Consider the following 23,542-nt stretch of genomic DNA (forward strand, 5'->3'; position numbering starts at 1 on the left):
ACCTAACCAGTAACTCTCCTGTCCTCTGAGGTCACAGTGACCTGGCCCTCTTTTTAAGAGGTTGAGCTTCTGTGGTCACTGCTCATGGCCATGCAGTTCTGAGGTACTGGTCTTGCCTTCAGATGGGCAGAGAGGGGGACGTGGTGGTGCCTGGACAAGTGGAGTCACAGAAAACTGCTGCTCTCTTACCTAGAGGTATCCCTTCCTGACCACTGTGATTGATGGAGTGGTGCTGCCAAAAGCACCAGAAGAGATTCTGGCTGGAAAGAACTTCAGCACTGTCCCCTACATCGTGGGAATCAACAAGCAAGAGTTTGGCTGGTATATTCCAACGGTGAGAATCCAGATGTCCTTTAGATTCACCCTCAAACCTCTATCATCATTAGATCTCATGAACTCTTCTTTATCCAACCCTTTTTTGAGTCCAGGGCATATGTCCAATTGGCATGAGTGGACATTTCCTTGGAAACCTGTTTTAGGATGGCTCTGCTGTGCCCTGGATGGTATATCCCTGTGAACCCTCATCCCAAACACTCTGCTGTAAGAAACAGGGAAAGGGGACATTACTGGAACCTCTGCAGTTAAGTCCTAGTCTCCTGTAGGCCACAACAGCACAAGGCAAATTAATTAATATATAAATGTAAATGAGACTTAGAGAAGAAGCTGAGTTTTGGGCCTGATCTATGCTGCTCTGGGCAGCAAAGACAAAGACACTGAGATTTCCACACTTTCATTCGATACACTGGGAATAACAAATGTAATAGATGACTCAGAGGGCAGTGGCGGTGATAACCTTAGAACAATGAATAACTATGCAGATGAAGATTTAGTTTCTCCTTGGGATGTCTTCAGATGATGTAATCCTGTCCTGGAGTATCACAGCATCATTGGACCATTGAGGTTTTAGCTATGACTGGAGGCAAAGATGGAGTTATGTCTCAACATGCCATAGCTGGTCTGTAGACAGGAGAATTAGGCTGAATCATAATTTAATTGTGAAATAATTTTTCCGAAAATTATGTAGAATTCCTCCTGACACTCTGCCTTCTCATTTAAGAACCCTGTTGAGAGGTCTGCAGAAATAGTAATTGTGCAGGTTAAAAATACAAGGAACCCCAGGAAGGGGAAGGAGCTGGGAGTCCAAGAGAGTCAGGCTGGAATACAATAGCTCCCAATGTTGGGGCAGAGCAGAGCAGCTCAGTGCTATACCCAAGTGTTACAGCTCAGTGTCACAGCTAAGTGCCACAGCTCAAAGGCAAGGCTGAGTGTTACAGTTCAGTATTGCAGCCAAGCTTGGAAACCACATTTATTGAAGACAAGGGCCCGTTAAGACCTGAAAAACAGGACTTTCATTGTGTACTGATTTGGTTGGTTGACTGATTTGGTTCTTCTTGTTAATTCCCAATGGTTCACAAATTCATGACCATATTTTTTAACAGATGATGGGCTTTCCACTCTCTGAAGGCAAGCTGGACCAAAAGACAGCCACATCACTCTTGTGGAAGTCCTATCATCTTACAGTAAGTGTCTAAGGAGTCATGGAAATTGGTTGAGTCAATGAAATGCAGGCATCCAGCCCCAAATCACAGACCAATTCAATGGTAAAACATCTGAGACCTGGAGTTTTGTTCCCATTCTTCTCTTTCCCACTTTATTGCTCCAGGAGGAATTTTCACAGGGCCCAACAGGTTCATAATTCACACAAACCTTCCTCCTTTGCAGGAGAAGCTGACTTACTCACCAAGTGGGGGTGATCCTTTTCTTGATTCATTTCAGAACATCTCTGAGGAACTGATTCCAGTGGCCACTGAGGAGTATTTAGGAGGCACAGAGGACCCTGTCAAAAAGAAAGACCTGTTTCTCGCCTTGATGGGAGATGTGATGTTTGCTGTTCCATCTGTGATTGTGGCTCGTGGCCACAGAGGTGAGTTCCAGAGGTTGGAGAAGAGAAGGACACTTACTCATCATCTCACCTCTCCACCTGTGAGCATAGTGAGATGTGGAAATTGATAAGAGTCAGACCTTTATGACTGATTCCATATTGCCTGAGGGATGCTTTCTAATTCTGATATCTGCTACAGCCTCTTAAGAAAAGGTTGCAAATCCAAGAAATTACTTAGAAAAGTGACCCCAGAAGATACCAGTGAGGTGATGAAGAAGTGATATAGGAATAAGAGGGTTGCTCATCCATGATGTGCTGCCAAGAACGTGTACCCTGTATACCACTGGAACTGGGAATCACAGAAGACACATCTTGGGAATATCCTGTCTGAGTGGCATGGGGAATGGATATTTACCCATGAATAACCACTGGTCATAGGTTAAAGGCTGTTTCAAGGGATTGTTAAATTTGTAGTGCTTTGACCTGCTGCAAACGTGGGCAGAGTAGTCAGTGATGACCAGAGAAAGCCCTTAGATGCTGGAGTTGGAAGTCAGGCTGGCCTTTCCAGAATCAGGAGATACAGCTGAGGCATCAACAGTGTTTCCCACAGCAGCACTTTCCTTGCAGTTATGATGGTAAAGGGGACGGAGTACAAATATCAAATGAAGAATCTTTGAAGATGTATTAGGGTCTCTAGAGAGACTGAACAAATAGAATGTATCTAGATGGATGGATGAGGGGATTTACTGGGGAATTTAGCTCATGGGATTATGGAGGTTAAAAAGTTCCACCATTAGTTGTCAGCATCCCAGAGAATCTGGAATACTGGTAACACAGCTCAGGCCAAGTCTGGAGTCCTCTGGACACAGAAGTCAAAAATGTAATTCTTATTTGATGCCAAAGGTCCAAGACCCTTGTGGGCTACTGATACAAGTTCTGAAGCCCAAAGGCCAGAGATCCTGGACTTCTAATGTCCAAGAACAGGAGGAGAAGTGTCTTAGCTATAGGAGAAGAAATCACCTGTGCTCAGTCTTTTTCTCCCCCACCCTTAACCCTAGCCAACTCTTTTGGCCACATTGAGGGTGCACCTTTCTCTCTTAGCCTACAGACTCACACGTTACTCTCCCCTGGGAACACCCTTAGAGAAACACCCCCAAATAATGCTTTATCCTTTCCCTTAATTGTCTTTAACCCAGGTAAGCTGACACCTAAAATTAACCTTCAGGGCCGGGGATTTAGCTCAGTGGTTCTGCCGCCTGCCTCGCAAGCACAAGGACATGAGTTCGATCCCCGGTACCAAAAACAAAAAACAAAAAAAAACTAACCTTCAGAGGTTTCCAAGGTCAGAGGTAGCTGCAAGTAGTCTGATAAAACTAATAGAGCTGGCGGAAGCTGGGTGTGAAACACAGCATCAGTGATTGCTTAGGATCAAGAAGTCCAAAAAGGAGGAATAGGAGAAGGAGCATGGAGAGAAGATCTACAGTGTGATCATGTCTGGTTGGCTTCTGTCTGTCTCAGTGTGTAGAGCAATAGGCAAGATGAGGGCCAGAGTGAAATCTATCATGGGACCTTTCCACATTGTCCCAAGGCTGTGTGGGTGGAATGCAAAGTTAGGGATGCCTGAGCCCACCCAGAAGGAAGTATGTGGTGTGAACAAAATGTATGATGAATATTTACATTTTAAAAATTTATTACAGTACATTGCCATTAATCCCCCTCACTTTGAACACACTTATTCCATAATTCCTGCCACTTTCTGAAGCAGTTCCAGAAGTCCTCTTTCTTGGGTGTCTTTGGTTATACTATCAGGGCTACCTTGATGTTCTGAGTTGACTCAAATCTTTCAGGGTTGTTTTGACTTTAAGAAGAGCCAGAAGTCACATGGTGGAAAATCCAGTGAATAAGGTAGATGAGGACACACTGTGATGTTTTTATGAGCCTGCCTTTCCACTGGATGGCATTCAGCAGCAGCATTCACCATATATTTTAAAGTACAATTATAAAGAGACCCATGAAAAAGGACCTCCAGAACTGCTGTAGAAAGTAGCAAGAATGATGGGATAAGTGTGCCCAAAGCAAGGGGGAGTATTTTTTGAGAGGGATTAGTGGCAATGTGTCTTTTACTATAATAATTTTTAAAAATTTAATCATTCACTATATAGTTTGATTACATATCATATCTCCTTCTGGGGTGTCATTTGGGGAGACTTAATATGACACTTTTTGTTGATAGAATCTTTCATTTTTCTAGTCTCAAGCCAAAAAAATGTTTCTCTGGTTGATTGTGCTAAATTGGAAGAGTTTTAAACTTCAGTGCTTTATAGGAGGATAAACCCTACCTACCGTGGATGAAATAGGTGCCCAAGTGCCCCTCAGAACATTGATACACAGGTGCTAGCTACCGCTTCCTTCTCCTGAAGGTCCTGGTGAAGCCCTTTTCCCAAGGCTCACTGGGGTACAATCTGTGCTACCATGAATTCAGGTGTGCCTCTTCCTGTATGTCTGATCTAGGTGTTCCTGCCTACATAGCCTGTAGTTCCCCCCACACTGGGTTTATAACTTTCATCTGATATTTTATACATTTGAGTCAGAATCTTTCTGTGAGCACTTCACAGATTTTATCAATTTTCATTTTTGTATTTGTTTCACTCTTCCTGGTTAAAAGAATGTTCCTGATATAAATTAATAAGTTAAAATTGTAGGAAGTTTTAAAAATATGGGAATGCATGAAAAAGACACTAGATATCACTAAAAATTCCTATGCTCAGCAATATCTCCTGTAAATTTTTTCCAGTATATCTTCTAATAACTTTTCTATAACTTTCACATCATTTAAAAATTAATTTTATATGACAATTTTGTTCAGAGATCATTATAAGAATTTCCTCAGTGTCAATAAAATTCCATTGAAAATATCTATTTTTTTCATAGAGTCGGTACTTAAAATTTACTATTCCTTTCCTATTGGATATTTAGGCTGGCTGAATATATTTTGATGCTACAAAGAACATTTTGTTGAGTGTTACATGCATAAATCTTTACCATATCTCTAGAAATTTTACAAACATTAGGCTGTAGAAGTGAAGTTACTGGACTAGACCACAGGAATATTTTTTTAATGTTAAATTCTTTTATTGGTACATTTTAGGTATACAACACAATTACATTTCTCATTAGGAACTGTACCTTTACATAATGCATCTTGGTTCTTATTTTTTCCCCATTCCTAGCCCTCCCTTCACCCCCTCCACCCTTCCCTATGTACAGAGGCTTTATTTCCATTTTTTCCATTTCTCATCATTTTTCCCTTCCCTTCTTTCCTTTCCCCAGCCCCTCCCAATACTCCTACCCCTTTGGACCTTTTCTTCCTATCTTGCATTATCGATTATTCATTCTAATCATTGGTACATTTTAGGTATACAATGTAATGACATTCATCATTGGAAATTTGCACCTTTACATAGTCTCTCTTGGTTCTTATTTTTCACCATTGCCCAGCCCTCCCTTTAACCCTTTCATTCCTCCCTATTTACAAAGTTTTTGTTCCTATTTTTCCATTTTCTCATATTAACACCATTCCCTTCTATCCTTTCCCCTAGCCCTCCCACTTCCTTCCCCTTTGCCCCTTTCCTTCCTATTTCACATTACCTATTATACATTTTAGTCCTTATTTACACTTTCAGTTTCTCACACCAGAGAAACTATTCAGTATTTATACATGTGTGTCCTATTTATTTCACTTAAGAGTATCACCTCAATGTGCATCCACTTAGTTATAAATGTCTCTAATTTCTCATTATTTATGGCTGAGTAGTACTCCATTTTATTAAAAAAAAATTTCTTTATCCAGTCTCCAGTTGATGGGGATTTGGGCTGCTTCCAAGTTTTAGCTATCACAACCTGTGCTGCAATGAACTTGGGTGCACATATATCACTGTGGTATGATTCTTTTAATTCTTTGGGGAAGATCCCCAGCAGGGGAATAGCGGGGTCAAATGGGACTTCCAGTCCTTGTTCTTTGAGGTATCACCATACTGATTTCCACAGTGGTTGCACCAGTCTACACTCCCATCAGCAGTGGAGCAGGGTTCCTCTTTCCCCACAGCTCCACCAGCATTTGTTATTCATTGATTTCATGATAGCAGCCATTCTTACTGGAGTGAGGTAGAATCTCAGCATTGTATTCATTTGCATCTCTTGAATGACCAGTGATGTGGAACATTTTTTCATGTATTTATTTGCTATTTCTACTTCTTTTTCTGAGAAATGTCTGTTCATTTCAGATGCCCATTTTCAGATTGGGTCTTTACATTTGGGAGGTCTGAACTTCTTAAGTTCTTTATAGATTCAAGATAGTAGACCTTTGTCTGAGGAAAATCAGGTGAAGATTTTTTCCCACATTGTGGGTTGTCTCTTCATACTGCTGGTGGTTTCTCTTGCTGTGCAGAAGCTTTTTAATAAGAAGAGATCCCACTTGTTGCTTGTTTGTGCTAGTTCATGGGCAACTGGGTTTTGTTCATAAAATCTTTTTCTACACCGATGTCTTCAAGAGTTCTACCTAACCTCTGTTCCAACTGGTTCAGAGTTTCTATTTTAATATTTAGATCTTTAATCCATTTTGATTTTAGTTTAGTGCATGGGGAGAGATATAGGTCTAGTTTTAATCTTTGGCAAGTTGAAACCCAATTTTTCCAGCACCATTTTTTTTTTGGTACCAGGGATCGAACTCAGTTCCTTGCACTTGCACAGCAGGTAGCGAAACCACTGAGCAAAATCCCCAGCCCACCAGCACCATTTATTAAAGAGGCTGTCTTTCCTCCAGTGAGGGTGTTTGGCTCCTTTATCGAAGATGAGATGGCTGAGTGTGTCTGGCGTTGTCTCTGTATCTTCTACTGTGTTCCACTGGTCCTCAGGTCTGTTTCTTAGCCAGTACCATGCTGTTTTTACAACAGTAGCTTTATAGTATAGTTGCAGGTTGGGGATTGTGATACCTCCTGCCATATCTCTGGTACCTAGAATTGCTTTTGCTATTCTGGGTCTCTTCTTGTTCCAAAAGAATTTTTCTCAAGGTCCATGAACTATGCTGCTGGGCTCTCAATTGGAATTGCATTAAATCTATATAGCAATTTTGGAAGCATGGCTATTTTCACTATATTAATCCTTCCTACCCAGGAGGAGGGGATGTCTGTCCATTTTCTGATATCATCTTCAATCTCTCTTTTCAGAGTGCTATAGTTTTCAGAGAAGAGGTCTTTGATTTCTTTTGTTAGTTTGATTCCTATGTATTTCAGTTTTTTGGATGTTATTGTGAAAGGAATTATTTGCCCTATTTCTCTCTCAGTGAGTCTGTCATTCATGTAGAAGAAAGCTACTGATTTTTGTGTGTTGACCTTGTAACCAGCTACTTGACTGAATTTGGTTATTAAGTCTAGGAGATATTTGGTGGAGTTCTGTGGGTCTTCTATATAGAGTATCATGTCATCTACAAATAATGACAGTTTGACTTCTTCATTTCCTACCTTTATTCCTTTTATTTCTTTCTCTTGTCTAATTGCCATGGCTAATGTTTCCAGAACTATATTGAACAAGAGTGGTGATAGTGGGCATCCTTGTCTTGTTCCTGATTTTAGTGTGAAGGATTTCAGTTTGTGACCATTTAGTATGATATTGGCTGTTGGTTTTTCATAGATGGCTTTTATCAGTTTGAGGTAGAGACCATCTATTCCAATTTTTTGTAGGATTTTTATCATAAATGCATGTTGGATTTTGTCAAATGCTTTTTCTGCATCTATGGAGATAACCATATGAGTTTTTGTCCTTGGGTCTATTGATATACTGTATTACATTGATTGATTTGGGTATGTTGAACCATCTCTGCATCCCTGGGATGAATCCCACTTGATCAGGGTGTATGATCTTCTTGATGATCTTCTGCATTCTGTTTGCCAGTATCTTATTAAGGATTTTTGCATCTATGTTCATTAGTGAGATTGGCATGTAGTTCTCCTGTTTGGTTTGGTCTTTCTCTGCTTTGGGGATCAAGGTGATGCTTGCTTCCAGAACTGAATTTGGGAGTATTGCTTCCCTTTCAATTTGATTGAAGAGTTTAAACAGTAGTGGCAGCAGTTCCTCTCTAAATGTCTTGTCGAATTCATCAGTGAAGCCATCAGGGCCCGGGCTTTTCTTAGTTGATAAGTTTTTAATTACATTTTCAATTTCATTGGTTGATATTGGGTTGTTTAGAATTTTTAGGTCTTCTTTGTTCAACTCTGGTAATACATATGTATCTAGGAATCTGTCCATTTCTTTGTTTTCCATCGTATTGGTGTATAGGTGCTAGAAGTAGGTATTGGTGATCCTCTGGATTTCTGCTGGGTCTGTTGTAATTTCACCCTTTTCATTCCTAATTGCATGGATTTGGGCCTTTTCTTTCTTTTTTCTGATAAGGTTGGCTAAGGGTTTGTCGATTTTGTTGATTTTTTCAAAGAACCAACTCTTGGCTTCATTGATTTTTTGTATTGTTCTCTTAGTCTCCGTTGCATTGATTTCTCCTCTGATCTTTATAATTTCCTCCCTTGTATGAGCTCTGGGGTTCTCCTACTCTTCTTTTTCTAGAAGCTTGAGGTGCAGCATCAGGTTGTTTAATTGGGCTTGCTCTGTTTTCCTAATATGAGCATTCACTGCTATGAATTTCCCTTGTAAGACTGCTTTCATTGTGTCCCATAGATTCTGATATGTTGTATTGTCATTGTCATTTAATTGAAGGAACTGTCTGATTTCTTCTTTAATTTCCTCTGTGACCCATTGTTTATTCAGAAGTGTGTTGTTCAATTCCCACGTGTTTATGAAATTTTTTGAGTTTCTTTTGCTATGGATCTCCAATTTCATCGCACTATGGTCTGATAATACACAGGGGCTAACTTCAATTCCTTTGCACTTACTTAAACATGTTCTGTGTGTGCGTATGTGGTCTATTTTGGAGAATGTGTATTCTGATTTTGTGGGGTGGAACACTCTGTAAACATCTGATAAATTCATTTGTTCAAGAGTTTGATTGAGTTCTAGTATTTCATTACTTATTTTTAGTCTAGTTGATCTATCTATTTGTAACAGTGGGGTGTTGAGGTCCCCCACTACAATTGTATTAGTGCATATATGACTTTTCATCTCCGTTAGTATTTGTTTTATATAGTTGGGCACACTAGTGTTTGGAGCATAGATATTTATGATTGTCATCTCTTCCTCTGGGATTCTTCCCTTTACAAGGATGTAGTGTCCTTCTTCATCTCTCTTAATCAGTGTTGGTTTTAAATCTACTTGACCTGCAAAGAGGATAGCTACTCGTGCTTTTTGGGGGGTTCCCATCACATGGAGTATTGTTTTCCACCCTTTCACTTTCAGTCTATGAGTTTCCTTTTGAATGAAGTGTGTTTCTTGTATGCAGCATATTGTTGGATTTTGCTTCTTGACCCATTCTGCCAGCTATTTCTTTTGATTGGTGAATTGAGACCATTAACGTTGATGGTTATAACTGAAACATATTGACTTGTCATTGCCATGATTTTTTTTTGTTATGTTCTCCCCCTTTACATTTAATTTCTTGTCATGCCAGATGGGTTCATTCTGCTTTGCTTCCTGGGGTTGTTATCTTCAATGTCTGTTCATAGGATATTGTGTAAAATTTTTTGGAGTGCTAGTTTGGTATTCACGAAGTTCCTAAGGTGCTCTTTGTCATGAAAGTATCTTATTTCTCCATCCATTTTGAAAGATAGTTTTACAGGGTACATCAATCTGGGTTGGAGGCTGTTTTCTTTTAGGGCTTGGAATATGTCACTCCAAGCTCTTCTTGCCTTGATGGTTTGTGTTGAAAAGTCTGCTGTGATTCTGATGGGCTTTCCTCTGTATGTGATTTGTTTTTTTTCTCTGACTGCTTGGAGAACTTTGTTCTTCTGTTGAGTTTCTGGAATTTTAACAATTATATGCCTATGTGTAGATTTTTTTTTGATCAAGGCTATTTGGAGTCCTATATGCCTCACTTATCTGTTTGTCAAGCTCTTTTCCCATGCTTGGGAAGTTTTCTGCCTTTACTTCTGTGAAGAGTTTTTTTATGTCATCTGTACTCTCTCCTGTTTCTTCATTGACTCCAATCAGTCTTATGTTATTCTTCTTTGCTTCATCTAGCAGCTACTGGATTGATTTCTCATGTTCCCTTATAATTTTGAAGCAATTTTTCTTTTCCTGGTGAATAATTGCAATCTTATCTTCTATATGTGAAATTCTGTCCTCACATTGGCTCATTCTGCTGTGTAGGCTTTCAATGGAGTTTTTCTTCTCCTGGAAATCTATTTGCATCTGTTTTATGGATTCCATTTGTTTCCTATGTTGGGATCCCATCATGTTCCTCAGCTCCTCTCTAGATTTATTAATCTAGATTTATTAATCTAATCTAAATTGTGCACTAGGAGCACAATTTCTCCTGCTATCTGAGAAATTATTTCTGGTTTCATTTTTTCCAGATCCCCTTTTGTTGCCAGCTCAATGGGTCCAGGTGGTTGAGTATCAAAGTGTTCCATCTCATTTCCCTTTGGGGTTGCTGTAGGTGATCTGGAAGTCCAGTTTTGAGACTTATTTATGTTTTCTCATTTCAACTGGGGGGGCCGGGAGGTACTGTTGGTGCCTGCGTGGATTACCTCTTCTGAGCTCGGAGAGGTGGGACAGGGGCCGGAAGCAGTGGTCGGGATGGTGACCCAAAAGCCCTTTCCTCTGGGCTGGGAGCAACGGGAGGGATGGTGGCCAGGAAGCCCCTTCCTCTGGACCAGGAGCAGTGGGACAGCTGCTCAGAAGCCCCTACCTCTGGGCTGGGAGCAGCAGGACTTAGTACCGTGGTCTGGTGGTCCAGTGTCCTCTGTGTCTTTGTAGTGTGGAACCAGGTGGCTGTAGAGGAGTGGTGGGGGGGGTCCAGTGGATTGTTGCTGGGGCGTGGGCTGATTCGGTGTGTTCCGCTCGACTCGCAACCTTGGTAGGGCATCCACAGACCTGCCTGTCTGCAGCCCCACAGGAATATTTTTAGAGTTCTTGATACATACTGCAAAATTCCTTTTCAGTGTGTAAGAGCATGGATTTATTTCCTCTCTCATTTGGAATATTAAGATAATGTTTTTAAAAAGCCCTCCTCTACCAAAAACAAAACAAAATCACACTACATTTTGATTTACATAATTTTGTTTACTAGCACTCTTCTTGTCTCTGCTTCTCAAGCTGTTCCTGATTATTACCCAAAATGTGCCCTACTTTTCTTTGAAGACTCATTTCATAACTATACAAATTTTGTGAACCTCATTGTGGGCATCATGCTGCCTAAAATGCATCTTGTCATCCACAAAAGGTCTTTATTCTATGACTGTGGTCCTAGTTCCTTTTCTAAACATGTGAGTGACAAAGGAAAGGTTATCTTCCTTCCAACAAGTTCTCCTTGACCTTGAAGCAGTTGCTTAACAAGTGGATTACAGAGCCATAGAAGGTTGCTTGTTCCAAACACCAGTTCTTGCTAAATCACAGATGCAGTGATGGAAGTTCAGAGGGACATTGAACTATTCTACATCTTCATACATAGCATATATTATTGAATCATTTTGCAGATGAATATTAAACAATGTGAAGAAATGGTTATTGTATGCTACAAAGTAACATATACAGTATTGTCCTAATTTCACATACATAAAAGATGTATGTGTTAAAATATCAAAAGAGGCTTTCTCTGAGTGGTGAAATTAGAGTGATTTTTGTTGTCATTTAGGTTTTTTTCTTTCTTTTTTTTTTCTATTTTCCAGGTTTCTTACTGTATCCAAAGAGGAAAAGGGTGTTAGATTTCTCTACCAGCCTAATGAAAGGTTGACTTTGACCAACTTTTCTAGGCATTATGATCAATGCAACTTGTTGGGATTCCAGGCTGGGGTCCATGAGTTAGTCCTGAGAGAGCAGGTGTTGGTGGATTCAATAATCCAATCAGAAGGAGAAATGATATCTTCTTGGGGCTTGGGCAGGAGGGTTTTGGGATGATAGACAAAGGCAGGGATGAGAAGAGGGGTTAAAAGAGAGATAGGTTCACCTTTCTCTGACCCTCTTTGCTCTGCTGTTACTGTATTGCCTGAACACTCCTTGAAGCAAGAATGAACCAGGGATATGTGAGGTGGTTGAGAAATATGAAGTTTGAGTTTCGTGGTTTCCTGAGACACAAGAGTCAGATTGTTTTTTCTTTGCCTATGCTTGTATTTAATTATCCTTGCTTTCAGAGGAATAGCTTGGAATTGCTCTACTCTTCTCAGAATGGGTGAGAAAAACACTAGAAATATTTAAAACTAGGCTGAATAGAAGACAACCACACAGTCTATAGTTTTTCTATAAATCAGCACCAGCTTGTTACCAATGCAACACATCTACTATGAACTGGATATATGAAGAATTATGTACAAATGAATCAGGAGGAAAAGAGGTTTATGTGAACCGAGCAGAGCAGTGTCCTTATGAGGTCATTTTAAATGGATTGATCCATGATTTCAACCTTCATTCATGTATTCATTCAACCAATATCCTATTCAAGTCCCATTTTCACCTCAACCCGTTTGTAGCCCTAAACTACTCAGGAGCTTTCCTAAAACTTTGTTTCTCTCCACTGCTGAAACCAGAGATTTCCTACACAGCTAGAGACCTTGACATCATTCAGATTTGTGTCTGCTAATGTTGACTTTGCACGGCCCATGTCTTCTCAGATGCTGGAGCCCCCACCTACATGTATGAATTTCAGTATCGCCCAAGCTTCTCATCAGACTTGAAACCCAAGACGGTGATAGCAGACCATGGGGATGAGGTCTACTCTGTCTTGGGGATCCCATTTTTAAAAGGTAATGTCACCTTTGCTGGATATGAGGAGGCCTGACTTCCAGTCTTGATATGGTGGCCATGAGCAAGTTTATCCTTTTCTCCCTTTCTTAGTTTTCTCAGAAGATCAAGCTACATCGGGTAGTCCCCAGCCTTTCTCCTGCTCTAACACACATGCAGCATGATGTGTATTAAGTGCTGCAAGCCATAGTCATTCTCAGAATCCTGACATGTGACATCAACAGCATGGGCAGTGGGTCACTGTAGGGTCCTGCTCTAGGAAAAAAAGAATGGCACTGCTTGATTTCTGACTCACCAGCACCTATCAGAATGTCACTGAGTGGAACCATAGAACTGTTGCCAACTTTGAGTAAGGTCTAGTATGTGTCTACACATATCTCTCTGCCTGTCCATATCTATATATTTAAAACTTGTATATTTTAAAATTTGGTCTATTTTTAAAACTTCTTAAACTGTCTTGATAGTGACAAAGGAAAAAAATCTAGAACAAATGGAAAGCCAAACCATGATCTTGATTAGGAAAATTAATTTTTCATTAATTACTTAAGGTAATTCTAAAATTATTATGGTACACAATTAAATAAGAACTAGGTAAATTCTTAAAGAGTATGAAGGAAGATTAGTCTTATGGGACATGAAGATATATTTGAAAACTAAAATAATTAAAATGTGAAATTATATGGGACATATGTAGCATATGCATAGACAGGTAGGACAATGGAACAAAATTTAAAAATCCAGAAATAGACAAATTTGTACATAGAAATATATACTTAATGATAAAAGTAGCATTTAAATCTGTGGGGAAAAACATATTCTCTAATAAATAGTGTAAAAAATTAAATCTATTTAAAAATATAATACTTAAAGAAGACCTTTCACCAGTGTCTTCAATACTTTCATTGCCTCCAGTTGCATGTTGTGTGACCCACCTCATAGCTGGATCCATCCATGCCTCTGGGCATCTCCCACTGGGTAACTCCTTAGGACCTTTGCAGTTCTGATATTTTTTAGACTAGAAAATGTGTTGTGTCTGGGACATTAAGGAGAGACACAGAGGAACCAGAGATCCCTCAAGGTGAAGGAGTGAAGGAAACTCTGGGTTGTGGCATTATGACACTAAAGAGTAGAGGGAACCAGGTATGAACAACAAAGGTAGCCAACTCATGGATAAATTGCATGGTCATATCCTGGAACAGCCGTTCTCAAATGGGGAGTGCACACAATTAACTAAGTTCTTCTTAAAGTGCATATTTTGACTCAGTAGGTTTGGAATAAGGGCCATGACATTGAATTTCTAACAAGCTTTCAAGTCATGCTGCTGCTGCTTTAAATCTATGAACTACATTTTTCACAGCGAAAAGTTTTTCTTTCTTCCCCCAGAGCATGCCTCAGAAGAGGAAATCAACCTCAGCAAGATGATGATGAAATTCTGGACCAACTTTGCTCGAAATGGGTGAGGCTGATGGCAAAGGTGTAACAGGTTTGGTGGGGGAGGTGGGGTGTGGTGTGTCATACTTATTGGGAAAGGTGCCTTCTGAACACTGAGTGATCAAACCTATGATCCTGTGACCTTAGTGTTCTGAGAAACAGTTCTCTACAAACCCACAGGCTGTCCTAGGAAATATAGAGATCACCACTTCTGAAGGCATAGGGGCCTCTGGGAAAATAAGCAAGGGATCCCTGAAAAATCTCAGAAAAATATGGGAAACATAGAGCAGCATTGGGAAATTTTTATTTGATTTTGTTCCCAGGAACCCCAATGGGGAGGGGCTGCCCCACTGGCCAAGGTATGATCAAAAGGAAGGATACTTGCAAATTGGTGCCAGTACCCAGGCTGCCCAGAGGCTGAAAGAGAAGGAAGCAACTTTCTGGACTGAACTCAGGGCCAAGGAGACAGTGGAGAAGCCGCCCCAGAGAGAGCACATGGAGGAGTGAGTGAAAGGATCAGCCAGCCTCGGGATCCTGGAGCAGCTAACCAAGAGGTATTCTACAGAAGGTGTTTATGGGCAGAAGATACATCTTGTAGAGGGTGGAGAATTGTTTGTTGGGCATGGGTAGAAGCCAAGGAGAAAGCATGTTTGTCCTTTTATCTTTAATTTGTGAAATAAATGTTCTTTTGGAGATCAAACTACTGTCTGTGTCTTAGGCTGGGGATGAATCCATCCTCTTCAGAGAGAACATGTAGAGAGAGGATCCATCTATAGGAAGGCTTTGTGTCTGTAGGGATGGCTTGGCCTGTAGGCAGAGTCTGTCAGGCTAGGCACTTGGAGGTACTAAAAGAATTCTGGATCTGCTTCATTTCTCTGCCTCCCCTCCAAATTGCCAATGAGAGACTTTGGCATAGGCAGGGAGGAGTGTCCTTCTCCTCTACTGGGGGTGTGTATGGAGTCTGATATGGCACATGCCAAGTGTACCTAGAAAAGGAAAAAGGAGAGATTCCATAGTGAGTCTGTAGGACTGTTGCATGATCTTTTTGACCCTTCCACAGGTCTGCAATCCCTTCTTCAATGTACACAGTAGTCTCTCAGGCCCCTTTATGTGTCTGTGCCTTCCAAAAACTTGCCCTGGTTCCTTTCAGCTCTAGGCAATGACCATACAGGAGTAAGTCCTTCCCTAAAGTATCAGACTCTTACAGAGTCTTTTGTACTCAGCTGGGATGTGGAAAGTCCCAAAGAGTCTCACTTTCACCCCAACAGCAAGGGACAACTGGATTATCCTCAAAGTCATAATCCTTGCATCAAAGAGCAGAAGTTACAAGGCAGATGATTAGCCTGAAATCAAGGGGAAGACAGGTACTTTGAGGACAGCTGGAATGTAAGCCTCAGCTTACTTTCTCTCTAGAGATGGAAGATGGGGTCATTATACACATGATATTCAGCAAAATTAATGAAGGGCTAAAGATCAAATGTCTCTAGGATGTGAGTATTTGAGTAGAAAAAATACTCAGTTTCCTCTTCTATCCACTCATGACACTGATTAGTTCTGACATTGTGTCAGGGTTTGTTTTTCCTCATACATCAACTAGTTCTGTGACAGATACAAGCTGACTGTCTTCTATCTTTGTTGAGTTCTGCCTGAGGATAATCCCACATGTTGAGGCATCAGTCAAACAAGACTGTGCCCCTCTTGGATGCCAATCATACCTGTGCTTCTTATGGACTGGCTATAAATTGAATTCTCACAACCCCTTTCTTGAGTTTGAGTTCTTTGTTCAAGTGGCACACTGAATTCAGGGAAACACATTTAAAGGTTTAATACCAAGAGTATAGATGAAAGTGATGCATGGGGTGAGGTATGGAAGAAGAGACATAGAGCTTTCATGGCCTCGCAGGAGCTCCACCCTTCAGGAGCCACCACATATCCAGCTATCTTAGAAGCTCCCCAACCCCTCTCCTTTAAGGTATTTGTAGAGACTTTCTTATGTAGGCATGATTTGTTAGATCATTGACCATCTGCAATCAACTCAAACCTCGTCTCCTTTCCATTCTCAGGAGGGCTGGGGATGGGACTCTAAGTCCCAGACCGCCTTTTTTTTCCCAGTGACCATTCCCCATCCCAAAGCTACCTAGCAGATGCCAGCCATAACCCAAAAGAATAGCACATAAAAATATTCGTCATTTCAGATTCTACAGTATTGGGGAGTTGTACACCAGGAAAAGGGAATAAAGAACAGAATCACAATATTACAGAACCACAGACCCATGGGAGTGTTTACACCATTTACTGACCCTTCTCCATGGACCTTTATCAGCTGTTCATGGCAAAAATTGGAAGCAGACAGTAAAACTGGAGTGTTTTACTCCAGTGTTTTAAAACTCTAAGTGCAGACATGGAGCCCAGATCAGATCCTTCTCTTTAAAGAACAAATCCTACAATAATTAGGGAAGATCAGCAAAACTTATCTCTCTCAGGGCCTCTCTCTTCATAGACCTACTGAGGCTAAGGAAAATGAAAATTTTAAAAAACTTTATACTACCTAGTGTGGGACAGAAAACTATTTTGGGTTCAAATTATTGGAGACTTTTTACTGCTAGGCAAGGCAGGATCACTGAGAAAGTCCATTTTCAGACTGAAGAAAACAGGTCCTCCTGAAGTGGAGACAAGACCAGGGCAACAGAAACTACTCCTGTGTGCCACCTTCAACTCTACCAAGTGCCAAGTACATGACATCTGCTAGGGAAAAGGACAGTGTGGACACAGGCCATTCCTGAAGGGCAGGTGTGCAGGACAGGCCTAAAGCTGAGGGTAGAACAAGGCAAGAGAAACCCCTCCAGAAACTAGCACTAGTACAAGTTTGCTAGAATAGGCAAAGCCCAAGGTGATGTCACTAGGAAGCCAGGTCCTAACACCATGTGGAACCTGTGTAGCTCTATTGGTTCTTGTATCTCTAAAAAAAGAATTCAGACAAGACACGTAGGAAGTCATACAGAGTACAAGCAGAGTTTATTGCAAAGTGATAGATTTTTTTATTGACAAATAAATAGAAACAATATACCTTCATGCTTGAATGTGGGCAAGCACCAAGACAGCCGTTGGATCTAATTAAGGCTCAGGCAATGTTTATGTGATTAAATGTGATTTCCAGGAATATAATTTGCTTCCTCTCAGGTTACTGTTCTGTTACAAAGAAAATGGGCTCAGGACCAGGGATTTAGCTCAGTGGTTTTGCCCCCTGCTGCACAAATGTAAGGACCCGAGTTCGATCTCTGGTACCAAAAAGAAACAAAGAAAAAGAAAATGGGCTCGTTTGGGGCGACTTCATAGAAGAGAAACTTCCTGTTTACCCTCTAGGTGGAATGTTTCCATTGATATGTTTTGAGACCTTGAGTCTTTTTTCAAACCCTCCCCCATGGTCTGGACATTCTACTGGCCCTGGAGCTTATCCACATGCTTAGAGGAAGCTATATTCATCTGGATTATAGCTTGAAATCATAAGTTATTCAGTTTTTACCTATGGCTAATGATTAAGGAAATGAAGGAAAAAGAAAAAAGAAATCATATCTTCTTTGCTTTTCATGTCTCACTTGCTGTTCACATAGCCACCAGTTGCCTGTCTCCAGCACTGCTAAATTCTGACTCCCTATCTAACAGTAACCTGAAAAGAATTTGAAGCAAGTGATTCACTTAAAATAACTGTTATGGCTTGCATTTAGATGTCCCCTCTAAACTTCATGTGCTTATAGGTGAGGCTTTTTTTTTAGTGACATAATTATTCAACATATGGCCCTAACCAACAAAAGTTATATGCAAACATGCTAATGAAATACAATCCCAAAATTATTTTTAAAGTGTATTTTTTTTGTTACTTAAATTCTTTTATTGGTACATTTTAGGTACACAACACATTTACATTTCACATTGGAAACTTGTACCTTTACATGATGCATCTTGGTTCTTATTTTTTCCCCATTCCTAGCCCTCCCTTCACACCCTCCACCCTTCCCTATTTACAAAGACTTTATTTCCATTTTTTCCATTTCTCAGCATTTTTCCTTTCCCTTCTTTCCTTTCCCCTGCCCCTCCCACTACCCCTACCCCTTTAGACCTTTTCTTCCTATTTTGCATTATCGATTATTCATTCTAATCATTGGTACATTTTAGCTATACAACATAATGACATTCATCGTTGGAAATTTGCACCTTTACATAATCTCTCTTGGTTCTTATCTTTCCCCCTTCCCCTGCCCTCCCTTCAACCCATCCTCCCTATTTACAAAGATTTTGTTTCCATTTTTCCATTTTCTCATATTAATTCCATTCCCTTCTTTCCTTTTCCCTACCCCTCCCACTTCCCCTTCCCCTTTGCCCCTTTTCTTCTTATTTCACATTATCTATTATACATTTAAATAAGGACTAAAACTTATGGTGAGGCTTTTTTAGAAGTAGTTGGATCTGGGTATGTGAATGTGGATTAAGGGGGTGTGAATATAGATTAAGGGTATAATAACTAAATCAGTTCACTGATTGTTTTAGCATAGTTCTGGGTGCGGATAATGGGAAGACCCAGCCTGGGTGTGGGTGGCACCAACAAAATGCCTTGTAGTTGGTGGAATAAAAGGGAGAGGGAGGTTCCATGCTGCTTCTTTGCTGCTTCACTTCCTCCTGCCTGTTCTGTTTCTCCTCTGCCATGCCCCTCTGCCAAGCTGCACTGCCTTGGAGCCAGCGACTAGGGACTGAAACCTCTACAAACTGTGAGCCAAAATAAATCTTTCCTCCTTTAACTTGTGGATGTTGGGTATTGTGTCTTAGTGACATGGAAAAGTAACTAAGACAGTAAGCAAGGTAACAGCACACACACACACACATACAGACACACACACACAAACACACACACACACAGTCTAACAAAAGATGAGACATGCCTATTTCTAGTCATCAATCCTGCTTACTTCCCTTTTTACTATCCTAAACATGATATAAAGCATTGAATCTAACATTTCAAACACACAGGAAGCAATAAAACACCCAGTAACAAAAGATAAATCAATCAACCCCAGCTTCAAAGATAACATAGATGTTAGAACTAACACATTGGAAATTGAAAGTAAGTATATAGAGTCTTTACACAAACAAATTAGCAATTTAAACAGAGTAATACAAGCTTTAAAAGTAAATGGAAATGTTAGGAATTTAAAAAACAGAGGACAACTGAATCCAATGGGTTGTACATTTGGTAAGTCTGAGGAAAGAATGAGTGATAGGTCCACAAAAAATCACCCAGTTTAAATAAAAGAGCTAAACAGTGGAAGGGAAAAAATAGGACAGAGGATCTAGGTGCTATGGGATAATACCTTGGTTCAACACATTACAACTAAAATTGTGGAACAAGAAGAGAAAAAGAATAGGCAGGAAAACAATATTTTAAAAGATAATGATGGAAAATTTTCCAAAACTAATGAAAGACATTAAAATATAGATCCAAGAAGCTCAGAGATTCCCAAGTAGAATTGAACAGCAAGAAGAACATACACATCTAGACACATAATAAGAAAATATTAAAGGTAGCGAGAGGAAAACAGCATTACATACATAGAAGCAAAGAAAAGCATTATTCCATATTTCTCCTTGGAAATTACACAAACCAGAAAATCTTGGAGCACTATACATGGTCTCACAGTGCCAGAACAAAATACTTTCACTCAGAATTCTAAATCCAGCAAAGATAAAGAATAAAAACTGCAGATAAACAACTGAGAGATTTCTTATTAGCATTTCTATGCTGTAAAAATATTAAAGGAATTTCTTTATGCAGAATGGATATAACAAAAAACAAAAACTTAGTGTATAATAAAGAGGTAAAGATCTACAGAAAATTTTATATTCTTATTAATTTTCTTGGTACAGTTCAGATATACTTAATGATCACTTTCAGCACGGGGAATTTGTACCTGTACATGGTATATCATGATGCCTCTTTTTTTCCCAATCCTCTCCCTTCCTTTCCAACACTCTTTGCCTCCTTATTTACAAAAGCTTTGTTTCCATTTTTTCCTTCTTTTCCTACTTTCTTTTCCCTTCCTGCTATCCCCTCCCTCAGTTCTGCCTTCCTTTTGAACAATTTCTTCCTATTTCACATTATTATACATTTTGGTCCTTATTTACACTTTCAGTGTCTTACACCAGAGAGACAGTGCAATATTTACACATGTGAGTCTGATTTATTTCACTGGAGAGTATGGTCTCAAGGTGCATCCATTTAGATATAAATGTCTCAAGTTTATCCTTCTTATGCCTGAGTAGTGGTCCATTGTATAAAAAGACAAATTTTTAAAATCTATTTGTTGGTTGATGGGTATTTGGATTATTTCCAAGATTTAGCTACTACAAACTGTGTTGCTATAAACATGAGTGTGCATATATCGTCTTAGTATGATACTTCTAATTCTTTCAGGAAGATACCCAGAAGGGGAATAGCTAGGTCAAATGGGAACACTAATCCTAGTTTTTGAGGAATGTCCACACTAATTCCCACAGTGGTTGCACCAGTCTGAATTCCCATCAGCAGTGGGGCAGTGTTCGTCTTTCCCCACAGCCCCACTGGCATTTGTTGTTGGTTGATTTCTTGATATTAGCCATTCTTTCTGGAATTAGATGGAATCTCAGCATTGTTTTACTTTGCATCTCTTGAATGACCAGTGATGTTGAATTTTTTTCCATATATTTATTTCTCATTCATACTTCTTCATCTGAGTAGTGTCTATTCATTTGAGATGCCCATTTTTGGACTGGGTCTCTAAATTTGAGGGGTCTGATTTTTTTCAATTCTATGTATGTTCTAGATATTATATCTTTGTCTGAGGAACAACTGGCTACAATTTTTCTCACTCTATGGATTGTCTCTTCACTCTGTTGGTGATTTCTTTTGCTGTGCAAAAATTTTTTAATAGGATTACATCCCAGTTATTGATTCTTTATATTATTTCCCATGTGATCTAGGTTTTTCTCATGAAGTTTTTGCATACCCCTAAGTCCTTGAGTTCTACCTACTCTCTCTTCCAGCAGATTTAGTGTTTCTGTTTTAATATTTGTTGATGAAATTGAAAATGTAATTCAAAGCTTACCAACGAAGAAAAGCCCAAGTCCTGGTGGTTTCACTGCTCAATATTACAAGAAATGTAGAGAAGATCTACTTCTAGTTCTCCTCAACCTCTTTAATGAAATAGAAAGAGAAACCATACTCCCAAAATCATTTCTGGAAGTAAGCACTACCTTGATACCAACACCAGAGAAGGACACAACCAGAAAAGAAAACCAGAGGCCAATCTCCCTAAGAACATAGACACAAAAAATTCTCAATAAGACTGGCAAACAGAATGCAGCAAATCATCAAGAGAATTATACACCATGATCAAGTAGGATTCAGCCTAGGGATGCAAGAATGGCTCAACATACCCAAATCAATAAATGTAATACACTATGTCAAGAGAGCTAAGGACAAGAACCACATAATCATTTCAATAGAGGCAGAAAAAGCACTTGACAAAGTCCAACACTCATTCATGATAAAGACCTTATAGCAAACTGGAATAGAAGGTCTTTACCTCAGTTTGATAAAACACATCTAGACAAAACAATAGCCAATATCATACTGAGTGGTCAAAAACTGAAAGCTTTCACTCTAAAATCAGGAATAAGACAAGGATAACCACTATCACCACTCTTATTCAATATAGTTCTGGAAACATTAGCCAGAGCAATTAAGCAAGAGAAAGAAATAAAAGGAATAAAGATAGGAAAGGAAGAAGTTAAGTTATCATTATTTGCAGATGACATGATTGTCTACATAGAAGACCTCAAAAACTCCACCACCAAAAGAATTCTAGATTTAACAACTAAATTCAGTAGCAATACTGGATACAAAGTCAACACTTAAAAAGCAATAGCATTCCTGTACACAGATAACAAACTCCCTGAAAAAGAAATTAGGAAAACAACACCTTTATCAATAGCATCAAAAAAATGAAATACTTATGAATCATTCTATCAAAGGAAGTAAATGATCTTTACTTTGAAAATTACATTACTTTGAAAAAGGAGATCGAAGAGGATATCAGGAAATGGAAAGATATCCTTTGCTCTTGCATAGTAAAAACCAACATAGTGAAAATGGCCATACTCCCAAAATTATTATACAGATTTAATGCAATCCTAATCAAAATACCATTTGCATACCTCACAGAATTAGAGAAAACATTTCTAAAATTCATTTGGAATCAAAAGAGACATGGAATAGCAAAATCAATTCTGGGCAACAAAGGCAAGGCAGGGAGCATCACAATCCCTGACTTGAAATTATACTAGAGAGCTACTGTGATAAAAACAGCATGGTACTGAAATTTAAAAAAAAAACCCAAAAAAAACAGACCTGAGGATCAGTGGACCAGACTAGAAGAGGAAGAAACAACACCAAACACACTCAGCCATCTTATCCTTGACAAAGGGACCAAACATGTTCACTGGAGGAAAGATAGCATCTTTAACAAGTGGTGCTGGAAAAACTGGCTTTCTACTCCCAAAGACTAAAACTAGACCCATGCCTCTCACCGTGCAGTAAACTAAAATCAAAATGTATCAATGATCTAAATATTAAAACAGAAAATTTTAAAATAAAGGTAAATGCTACCTTATTATTTTAAGTTGCTACCTAAAACAAAATACTACCAAGAACTGTGGGTTTAATGGATGTATAAGAACAAAATACACAATAGAAACAGCACAAAATATATTAGACAGGAATTTAAGATAACCATTGTAAGGTTTATACATGTCATGTGGTTGGATTATATGTAATGTGATTAGCAAGGATGTGTACTGTGTACCCAAAACAACCACTGAAAATAACTTTAAAGAGGTACAAGTAAAAGCCCAATTGTGAAGAAAAAATGAATCATAAAAAATCCTCGGTCTAAAAACAAGCAATTAAACAGGAAAAGGAAACAGAACACATGAATAATTAGAAAAATGATGCAAAGATGGCCGGTTTTAATCCAACCATATCAATAATTATATGAAATAAAAGTGACTTAAACCCATCAATTACAAGAGATTATCAGTTGGATTTAGAAAACAGAACCAACTGTGTTCTCCGTAATGAAAGCCTGACTCCACTTTATAATATTTGGTTGCTGAAAGCTTTTAAGCACTCTCCACTGTCCCCTCTTTGTCTCTTATCTGGAGAAGCTGATAAGAAAGTCTAAGGATTTCTTCCTTTGGTGCCAGTAGACAAGCCAAATCTCATATATCTTTCTGACCATGACC

The 23,542-nt window shown here is 39.3% G+C and overlaps 1 protein-coding gene across 2 annotated transcripts in view; it reads left to right on the forward strand.

Moving 5' to 3' along the window:
* Positions 1 to 15,046, forward strand: part of LOC101726140 (liver carboxylesterase 1) — a 37,130-nt gene extending 22,084 nt beyond the window's left edge. Inside the window, exons 9-14 of one of the 2 annotated variants that reach the window (XM_004847907.4) lie at positions 194 to 334; positions 1,440 to 1,520; positions 1,777 to 1,924; positions 12,652 to 12,783; positions 14,165 to 14,237; positions 14,536 to 15,041. In XM_004847907.4, the coding sequence (XP_004847964.2) occupies positions 194 to 334; positions 1,440 to 1,520; positions 1,777 to 1,924; positions 12,652 to 12,783; positions 14,165 to 14,237; positions 14,536 to 14,719 (759 nt within the window). In that variant the 3' untranslated portion in view covers positions 14,720 to 15,041. Of the gene's footprint in view, positions 1 to 193; positions 335 to 1,439; positions 1,521 to 1,776; positions 1,925 to 12,651; positions 12,784 to 14,164; positions 14,238 to 14,535 lie in introns of both variants that reach the window. The other variant, XM_087206330.1, reaches the window with a different exon arrangement.
* The last annotated feature ends 8,496 nt before the right edge of the window (positions 15,047 to 23,542 follow it).

The sequence above is a fragment of the Heterocephalus glaber genome, unplaced genomic scaffold (assembly GCF_053883595.1).
Source record: "Heterocephalus glaber isolate CG9 unplaced genomic scaffold, H.glaber_assembly_v1.0 deba00000071, whole genome shotgun sequence".
NCBI classification, from domain to species: domain Eukaryota; kingdom Metazoa; phylum Chordata; class Mammalia; order Rodentia; family Bathyergidae; genus Heterocephalus; species Heterocephalus glaber.